The sequence below is a fragment of the Podarcis cretensis genome, assembly GCF_951804945.1.
Source record: "Podarcis cretensis genome assembly, chromosome: 4".
Taxonomy (NCBI): Eukaryota; Metazoa; Chordata; class Lepidosauria; order Squamata; family Lacertidae; genus Podarcis; species Podarcis cretensis.
This window is the reverse complement of record NC_137173.1, coordinates 17,035,414-17,045,577: the sequence shown is the minus strand read 5'-3', so window position 1 is coordinate 17,045,577 and position 10,164 is coordinate 17,035,414. Positions and strand designations below refer to the sequence as shown.

At 46.3% G+C, this 10,164-nt stretch overlaps 1 protein-coding gene across 1 annotated transcript in view; it reads left to right on the top strand.

The window, feature by feature from the left end:
- The first annotated feature begins 1,000 nt into the window (after positions 1-1,000).
- Positions 1,001-10,164, top strand: part of SLC36A4 (solute carrier family 36 member 4) — a 101,305-nt gene continuing 92,141 nt past the window's right edge. Inside the window, exon 1 of the mRNA XM_079973888.1 lies at positions 1,001-1,099. Within this exon, the coding sequence (XP_079830014.1) occupies positions 1,072-1,099 (28 nt within the window). The 5' untranslated portion in view covers positions 1,001-1,071. The remainder of the gene's footprint in view (positions 1,100-10,164) is intronic.

The window sequence follows — 10,164 nt, the reverse complement described above, 5'->3', positions numbered from 1 at the left end:
TCTGGATGGACCTATGCTAGTCCTTTTTAAGACTATGGCTTATTCTCTCATTTCCCTCTTACAAGACAACCTGGCCACCTTCTTGTTTCATTACTTGTGGGGTGAGTCTCCTCCCCTGAGAAAGATGTCTACCTGTTTGTGGGGTTGAGATTTCCCATAGTACTTTGAGCTATAAGTAAGGTGAGAGTTTCTTCATACTCTTTTTAAAAGAGGAGTGAGTGTAAGTAGCAGCTCTTTTGCAGAGATGTTTTCCCCTGCGCTGATAGTTTTCATTTTGTTGTGCTTTCTTCAACTGATATGGCTTCTTCTGCAATTCTCTCTGAAGGTAATCCTGCAAATTAAGTGGGTTATTTATTTAAAACAGTTTTGGGCCTGTTACTGTTGCTAGTATTTTACATTTTGGTTCTTTGTGTATTCTCAAACAAGACCCTGGGCTCATTCACAAATTTAACACTAATTAAAGGGGTCATTGTTTTGCTTGTTACTATGTCGTGTGTTTGTGTGTGTTTACATTGCAAACTGCCCTGTGATCCTCGGATGAAGGGCGTCATAGAAATTTAATAAATCATTGCTTGTCTTTTTAATTAAAAAAAAATATGTTTCAGTTGCCAAGTCGTTCTGGCTGCTTGTGAAGAATGGGTGATTTATTTTCCTACACACACACTTACACAATACAAATGTATTTGTGTGTATATACGTATAAAATGTATGTGAGAAACAGACACTAGGGAAGTAGCACATAGTATCCCTGAGATTTGGCGTTGTATATGAGAGACAAAACAGCTGTCTTGGGTCACAACAGCCAATAAAAACAAAAGGCCCTTCTAGGGTTTACTTCAAAGAGCCTCGCTGGCTGTGGAATTTTCCTCCCTCCACAACACAGAGAGATGGCAGTCTCTCCTGTGCCCTCTCTAGCCCCCATGCGCCTCTATGGTAAGCCGCTGCCCGCGAGCCCAGCGGGAGGAGGGGGAACCTGAACCGGCTTTGTAGACGCATGCGCAGCAGCTGCTGCGGCGCTGGGACTCCACATTGGCGGAAGGAGTCGTGGAGCGAACCATAGAGAGGGCAGAGATGGAGACGGCGGCAAGAGAAGAATTAGGTACGTACCTTTATGTTTGCCGGGTGGCGGAGGGGATTGAATGGGTGGTTGGGGGAGTAACGCTGATCGTTAATGGGGAGAAGTGTTGAGAGTACGGGGAGTGGGGGGGGGAGTGTTTTTATTTCCCCTTTTTTTGTTTCCATATCACCCCTCTCCGCCCGTCATGGTTTGCCCCGTTCGCGTTTGCTGTATCCGAGGAGTCGGGAGAGACCATCCTGTGTGGAGGGGTGTGGGGGACGAAGGTTTGAACCGAGCCCCTTCCCCAGCTTAGCCTGGGCTGGCGCTGCAGCCTCGGGAGAGTGAGGGGAGGCCGGTGCGTTGGAGTTAGCAAAAGCCGCCTTTGCTTTTAACTCTTGCAGGGGGATTGCAATGTGTTTAAAAAAAGGGGTGGGGGGGTGGGGAACCGTATTTTTATTGTATTTACTTCATTTAATAAGATTTATACTCCTCTTGATTGTGAAAAACAAAACACCTCAAGGCGGTTTGCAAAACCCTCAAGGGCGGTTTACAAAAGACAAAACTGTAAAGGCAGCGACTTTTAAACGTGCAAAAGGTTGAAATCAGATTAAAGGGACCTCAGCTTTCCAAGCACCTGGGTAGCTTTGCCTGAACAAGAATGTTTCTAGCGAGCGCCAAAAAACAGAGCAGGGAAGGTGCCTGTTTGATTTCAATAGGCAGGGAGTTCCAAAGTGCAGGCGCTGCTGCACTAAGTGATTGGATTCCTTCCAGTAGCACCTTAAAAGGTAAAGGTACCCCTGCCCGTACGGGCCAGTCTTGACAGACTCTGGGGTTGTGCGCCCATCTCACTTAACAGGCCGAGGGCCAGCGCTGTCCGGAGACACTTCCGGGTCACGTGGCCAGCGTAACATCGCTGCTCTGGCCAGAGCCAGAGCCAGAGCCGCACACGGAAACGCCGTTTACCTTCCCGCTGGTAAGCGGTCCCTATTTATCTACTTGCACCCGGAGGTGCTTTCGAACTGCTAGGTTGGCAGGCGCTGGGACCGAGCAGCGGGAGCGCACCCCGCCGCAGGGATTCGAACCGCCGACCTTTCGATCGGCAAGTCCTAGGCGCTGAGGCTTTAACCCACAGCGCCACCTGGGTCCCAATAGTAGCACCTTAGAGACCAACTAAGTTTGTTATTGGTATGAGCTTTGGTGTGCATGCAGCCGGTGTGGTGTAGTGGTTAAGAGCGGTAGTCTCGTAATCTGGTGAACAGGGTTTGCTTCCCCGCTCCTCCGCATGCAGCTGCTGAGTGACCTTGGGCCGGTCACACTTCTCTGAAGTCTCTCAGCCCCACTCACCTCACATAGTGTTTGTTGTGGGGGAGGAAGGGAAAGGAGAATGTTAGCCGCTTTGAGACTCCTTAAAGGTAAAGGGACCCCTGACCATTAGGTCCAGTTGTGGATGACTCTGGGGTTGCGGCACTCATCTCGCTTTATTGGCTGAGGGAGCCGGCATACAGCTTCCAGGTCATGTGGCCAGCATGACTAAGCCTCTTCTGGCGAACCATAGCAGTGCATGGAAATGCCATTTACCTTCCCTATTTACCTACTTGCACTTTGACGTGCTTTCAAACTGCTAGGTTGGCAGGAGCAGGGACCGAGCAACGAGAGCTCACCCCATCACGGGGATTCGAACCGCTGACCTTCTGATCAGCAAGTCCTAGGCTCTGTGGTTTAACCCACAGCGCCACCCGCGTCCTTTGAGACTCCTTAGGGTAGTGATAAAACAAGATCTCAAATCCAACCCCCCCCCCCCAAACTGGAAGGATTTTTTGTTTGTTTGTTTCGACTATGGCAGACCAACACGGCTACCTAGCTGTAAGTGATTGGACTTATTGCAAATGCAATAACAGGTGTGATGTGGCAGCTGTAGCGGTGCTGGTTCCGCCGATTGAAGTGGTCGAGTAGGCACTTGTAGGTTGACAAGGTATCACTCCTATTGGCAATTATGCTGCAGCATTCTGCACTAACTGCAGCTTCTGGATCAAGTGCGAGAGAAGCCCCACAAACAGCGCATTGCAGTAATCCTGTCTTAAACTAGTTAATTTTTAATACTGACCCCACTTATAATGCATGCAGGTTTCCAAATGGCCCACTCTCCAAGAACTGTGTGGCTGAGTTTTTCATATTTGCGGCAAATATTTATTTCTTCCCCTTTGCACAATGAGTGGATGGGGGTGGGGGTGCAAGTGGTCTCTTTGGATTTCTTTGAATTCAGACAAAGTCATACATAAGTGGTGATTTGAAGCGGAGAAGCAAGGCCACCTGAAAGGGATGTGCACATTTTTATTTGGATGTGACGGTTCTGCTTTGCATGTATGCTACTTTTGCATTGTCAGCGCTTAGACTACATAACCTTTTGAGGGCACTTCCAATTCTGATTCCGCATGCTGTAAACTCTCATAATCACCTTAAATGTGGGGCAAGGAAGGAGACAGTGAGAGTTGATGGATCTTGCCATGTGTGAATGTGTTCATATGAGGTGTTCCTGCACCAGCTCTAACACACCCCCTGCCCTTGTTTCACATGGTGTGGTTTCACCATCTGAGCAGCTTGCCTTAATCAACCCAAATTTCAATGGAATTCTGACTTTCCAATGGGTTAATGGTTGTGTGTGTGTGTGTGTGTGTGTGTGTGTGTGTGTGAACACCATAGCTAGGACTTCTGCCCTGTGGAGGATATGATGGCTGTGATAGCCACAAGGTTTACTTTGGAAATAGTACTGAGATGCAATTAAGACTACTGTATTCCTCCTTGGACCTGATCATTCAGCATTGTGCAAGAAGGAGTTGGGTAATGGAAATCTACCCTTGGCTTTTACTGTGGCTGCAAGGAAGGAAAAAACCATCAAACAAACTGCACTGAGCCACACAAGCTGCTGAGACAATAAACTACTTATTTATTTATTTCACGAAATTTATCCACAGCTTGATTGTAAAACCCCTCAAAGCAGTCCCCCCCCCGAAGATAAGCCCAACTGTTCTTGATTTATTAACACGCAAGCTTCTCCTATGCTTGTTTTGCATGCAAGAAATTCTATGTACCACATGTTCCAACTGGCTTTCAACTAAGAGATGTGCCGAATCAAATTCTGAACTCAAAATATTTGCATCCTCCTTTTCCACCTTGACACTGTAAGCCTTTTCACAGATCTTAAAGTAGCATTAATTAAAAACACAATCTGAGGGAGCAATCCTATACACAGAAAGGTGGCGTGAAGCAAACTGGCTTAAAATTACATCAGATTCAAACTGGGTTCAGCAGTGGGGCTACTGTTGGTTTGTTGTTGTTGTTTAGTCGTGTCCGACTCTTCATGACCCCATGGACCAGAGCACGCCAGGGACTTCTGTCTTCCACTGCCTCCCGCAGTTTGGTCAGACTCATCTTTGTAGCTTCGAGAACACTGTCGAACCATCTTGTCCTCTGTCGTCCCCTTCTCTTTGTGCCCTCCAACATCAGGGTCTTTTCCAGGGAGTCTTCTCTTCTCATGAGGTGGCCAAAGTATTGGAGCCTCAGCTTCACAATCTGTCCTTCCAGTGAACACTAAGGGCTCTGGGCTGCTGGCTTAGAGCTAACCTAATCCTGGCAGAGAGAAAATGAACATTTTAAATATGGTCTGTTTTATGCCACCCTTTTTGCTGGCTTGTGTTCACATGACCAAGCTGAACGGGCTAAGCATAACTGGTACATGATCAGTCTTCCGAAAGAACACTTGGGTTACTTAATTCAACAATTGAACATGCTTCTATCCAGGGCTTCCCCCCCCCCCAGCTGGAGCTCATTGTTGCTCAACTCTGGCACCTCTCGGGTGGGCGCCATTGCCTTCCTAGGAGAAAAAGGGAGAAGTTCATGGTGAGTTCCGGCACTTCTTTTTTCTAGAAAAAGAGCACTGCTTCTCTCTATTTCTGAAACACTGGTGTGGTTGACTTGTTCATCCAGATGCTTTATATGAATCTTCCAGATTTCTGAAATCCTTTACATATTTGGCTTAGCCACATGACTGCGTTTAACTACAAGCCTTGTTCCTTGACCTTTCAATATAATTTAATCTGGTGATCTGTAGACCTGAGCAACATGGATTGCCGTTATAATCATAGTCCCCGTCCCAATTCATGTATGATGAATTGCTCTTTCAGATATAGTATTTATCCATCTTCTGACTAGTCAAGATACCAGGGTGAATAAAAATCCATGATAATTTAAATCGGATTTTTAAAAATAAAATGCTTTAGGAGAAAATTCTTTCCAAATATAGTTTTCTATTTAAGTTACATTATAGTCCAAAGGCTATTCATCAGGAAATAAGGATTTGTTGTAAGTTTTTCATGTGAGACACACATGAAAGTTGTGTGTCTTTGTTGTTGTTTTGGTTTTTTAAATCGTTTAACCACATCAGTTAACGAACATGGATACATATGCTATAATGTTACTGTTTTATTTAAATAAATTGTTTAAATTGTTAAGGAAATGGTTATTTTTCTCCTTCCAATAAAGTCCAGCAGAAAAGTTGTCCAAACATAAACAATAATTTCATAATTACTTGTCTATTAGAAACAAATTTCTAATAGTATAACCAAATCAGTAATTTTTTATATAACTGTAAAAACTACTCTGAAAATTTATCGTTCCAAAAATGAAACCTTCATCTGGATGTAAATATTTAGATTATACCAGCAAGAATGAGTCTTTCTGTAAAAAAATTATTTAAATCAAGACTTACTGACTAGTGATTTAAATGGATGATTTAAATCAAATCCACCCTGTAAGATACTGCAACGTGCATGTGATTACAAAATTGAGAGACAAATACTTCATTGTGTATCGGTGAGATAGCAAAGGAAGCCTGCCTTGTCGTTCTTTGGGTTGGGTTTAGGCCATAAAAAGTGCATTCTTTCACACTACTGTGTGAATACAGACCGTACAGAGCTAGTACATTAATATTAATAATCTTTTCCAGGACTGCTTATTTTATTACTGGTATACTTGGTATGGTATCTAGTCTTACCTGTTTATAGAATACGGGCTGATGTGTTAGCATGAAGTTTTGATTTGGTTCTCTTCAGCCATCTGTAAGTACGGGAAGAGACTGTGCTTGCTTGATAATTATTTTTCTTGCACAGATTGCTTTCCACCTTTGCACTAAGAATTATCTGCTGGACAAATTATATCATTTTAATCAGTGGTGGGGAGAACCCCTGGTTGACGGGCCAAATTATGCCTCGTACTGGGAGGCTGTTTTCCTTCAAACCTGTCCCATAGCTGGCATCATACGTGACACCAGGTGCAGGGCAGGTAAAGACACTTCTGCAAAGGATGGATCTGGAAGCCTTCAAAATGTACTCTCAATTGCTCATTGACAAATGACACTTGCTGTGGGTGCCAAGCAGCTGATTGACACTTAATAGCAGCTGATACTGATATAATACAGTTAGTCGCTGTCCAAATTGGGCTTGCTCAAAGCGCCAATCAGCTGACTGGTGCTCATAAGCCCTGCAGCGAAATGCTACCTTTGCACACATTAAACAAAATACAAAAATTGTGTGCATGCACATAAAAGCTCATATCAATAACCTTTGCATGTCATGAGTCTATCTCAACTGCCTGGAGGCGGTTGGAGGATGGATGGCGGCTAATGGATTGAAGTTGAATCCTGACAAGACAGAAGTACTGTTTTTGGGGGACAGGGGGCGGACTGGTGTGGAGGACTCCCTGGTCCTGAATAGGGTAACTGTGCCCCTGAAGGACCAGGTGCGCAGCCTGGGAGTCATTTTGGACTCACAGCTGTCCATGGAGGCGCAGGTCAATGCTGTATCCAGGGCAGCTGTCTACCAACTCCACCTGGTACGCAGCTGAGACCCTACCTGCCCGCGGACTGTCTCGCCAGAGTGGTGCATGCTCTAGTTATCTCCCGCTTGGACTACTGCAATGCACTCTACGTGGGGCTACCTTTGAAGGTGACTTGGAAACTACAACTAATCCAGAATGCGGCAGCTAGACTGGTGACTGGGGGCGGCCGCCAAGACCACATAACACTGGTTTTGAAAGACCTACATTGGCTCCCAGTACGTTTCCGAGCACAATTCAAAGTGTTGGTGTTGACCTTTAAAGCCCTAAACGGCCTTGGCCCAGTATACCTGAAGGAGCGTCTCCACCCCCATCGTTCTGCCCGGACGCTGAGGTCCAGCGCCGAGGGCCTTCTGGCGGTTCCCTCATTGCGAAAAGCAAAGCTACAGGGAACCAGGCAGAGGGCCTTCTCGGTAGTGGCGCCCGCCCTGTGGAACGCCCTCCCATCAGATGTCAAAGCGATAAATAACTACCTGACATTCAGAAGACATCTTAAGGCAGCCCTGTTCAGGGAAGCTTTTAATGTGTGACATTTTAGTGTATTTTTGGTTTCTATGGAAGCTGCCCAGAGTGGCTGGGGAAACCCAGCCAGATGGGCGGGGTACAAATAATAAATTATTATTATTATTTCACCCTTTAAGTTGAATTACTGAAATAAACGAACTTTCCCACGATATTCTAATTTTCCGAGTTACACCTGTAGTTGGTCTTTAAGGTGCTACTGGAAGGAATTTTTTAATTCTGTTTCTACTACGGCAGACCAACACGGCTACCTACCTGTAACTTTGCACACGTGGTTTGAAATCAAAGGAAATGGGACACACAGGTATTGCTGATAGGCTGACTTGAGCTGAGTCTGGTCTGCAAAGGAAAATACAATAATTTTATACATCATTTTATAAATTAGCTAACATACAACATTGTACTATTCGTTAATATCTGGATCTTTGTGATGCTTATTTGGTCAAACAAATGGCTTAGTGTTGATCTCTGCACTGGTAGGTGCTTCATTCAGAATCTGTTTGCACGAGCACCGTCCAATTTCTTCTAGGCATGCACTTTTACAACTGTTTGCAAATCTTGGAAAGCACCGTTCTGGTATTGGCTTTTGAGCAAATGCCTGATTCAGCAAAGGAGTCTGCTTCTGGCCCTGTCTCACTTGTTGAGCCAGTCGGGCCACTTGGGTAAATGATAGGTAAAGGTAAAGGTAAAGGTACCCCTGCCCGTACGGGCCAGTCTTGACAGACTCTGGGGTTGTGCGCCCATCTCACTTAAGAGGCCAGGGGCCAGCGCTGTCCGGAGACACTTCCGGGTCACCTGGCCAGCGTGACATCGCTGCTCTGGCGAGCCAGAGTTGCACATGGAAACGCCGTTTACCTTCCCGCTGGTAAGCGGTCCCTATTTATCTACTTGCACCCGGAGGTGCTTTCGAACTGCTAGGTTGACAGGCGCTGGGACCGAGCAGCGGGAGCGCACCCCGCCGCAGGGATTCGAACCGCCGACCTTTCGATCGGCAAGTCCTAGGCACTGAGGCTTTAACCCACAGCGCCACCTGCGTCCCTACATAAAGTCAAATCTCTGGTGTGGGTCTGGAACCTCGGACTGCAAGGATAAGCATATTCAGGCATTTGCCTGGACATGTAGATTCTCCAAGTAAGGTTGGGGACAAGGGTGTGCATTAAACTCCACCCCAATGTTCTTGCAGACAAGTGGAAGACCCCTGGCAGGGATGGAGGGGGGCACAAGGGATGGGGTGGGCCTTTCATGTCCCTTTCTCCATTGACCCGGTGATAATTTGCATGGTTAGGCAAATGTTTCAACTTAGAATCATAGAACTGTAGAGTTGGAAGGGATCACGAGGGTCATCTATGGATGGCGGCTAACAGATTGAGATTGAATCCTGACAAGACTGAAGTACTGTTTTGTGGGGACGGGGTGGGTGGGTGTGGGGGACTCCCTGGTCCTGAATGGGATAACTGTGCCCCTGAAGGACCAGGTGCTCAGCCTGGGAGTCATTTTGGACTCACAGCTGTCCATGGAGCTGCAGGTTAATTCTGTGTCCAGGGCGGCTGTCTACCAGCTCCATCTGGTACGGAGGCTGAGACCCTACCTGCCTGCGGACTGTCTTGCCAGAGTGGTGTATGCTCTAGTTATCTCCCGCTTGGACTACTGCAATGCGCTCTACGTGGGGCTACCTTTGAAGGTGACCCGGAAATTGCAAGAATGCGGCAGCTAGACTGGTGACTGGGAGTGGCTGCTGGGACCACATAACACCGGTCCTGAGAGATCTGCATTGGCTCCCATTACGTTTCCGAGCACAATTCAAAGTGTTGGTGCTGACCTTTAAATCCCTAAACGGCCTCGGTCCAGTATACCTGAAGGAGTGTCTCCACCCCCATCATTTAGCCCGGACACTGAGGTCCAGCTCCGAGGGCCTTCTGGCGGTTCCCTCATTGCGAGAAGTGAGGTTACAGGGAACCAGGCAGAGGGCCTTCTCAGTAGTGGCACCTGCCCTGTGGAAAGCCCTCCCTTCAGATGTGAAGGAAATAAGCAGCTATCCTATCTTTAAAAGACATCTGAAGGCAGCCCTCTTTAGGGAAGCTTTGAATCCTGATGCTGTATTGTTTTTAACACTTGATTGGAAGCCACCCAGTGTGGCTGGGGAAACTCAGCCAGATGGGCGGGGTATAAATAAATAAATGAATTAATAATAATAATAATAATAATAATAATTTAGTCCAGCCCCCTGGAATGCAGGAATCTTTTTGTTCAAGGTGGAGCTCAAACCTACAACCCCTGAGATTAAGAATCACACGCTCTACCGCCTGAGGTATCCCTTGCCAACTGGAGGTTTCAACTAGCTTCTCTTATTTTGTGCCCTCCCTCTAATTCCTTTTTTCTCTTTCCTGTTCATTCTACCCCAGTCTTCCAAAATGCTAATATAAGTGCTCAGCAGCAGCATTTTAGTTTTCTTCCCTGTCTTTCTGTGTTTTTCCTACCCCATTTGGTTTTATACCAAAGAGGTTTTTTTTTTTGCTCATTCAGAATGAGGGCAGGAGTAATGCCCTCACCCTGACTTGACTTAGTTACGCTCACCAAGCAACAAAACCTCATGTTATATGGCCTCATCATGAAGCCTATTCAGAGTGATAGTGGCACTTATTGCCTTCATTCTGATTTGGCTTCACCCCATAGCCAAATCGGATTGGTTGGGTCCT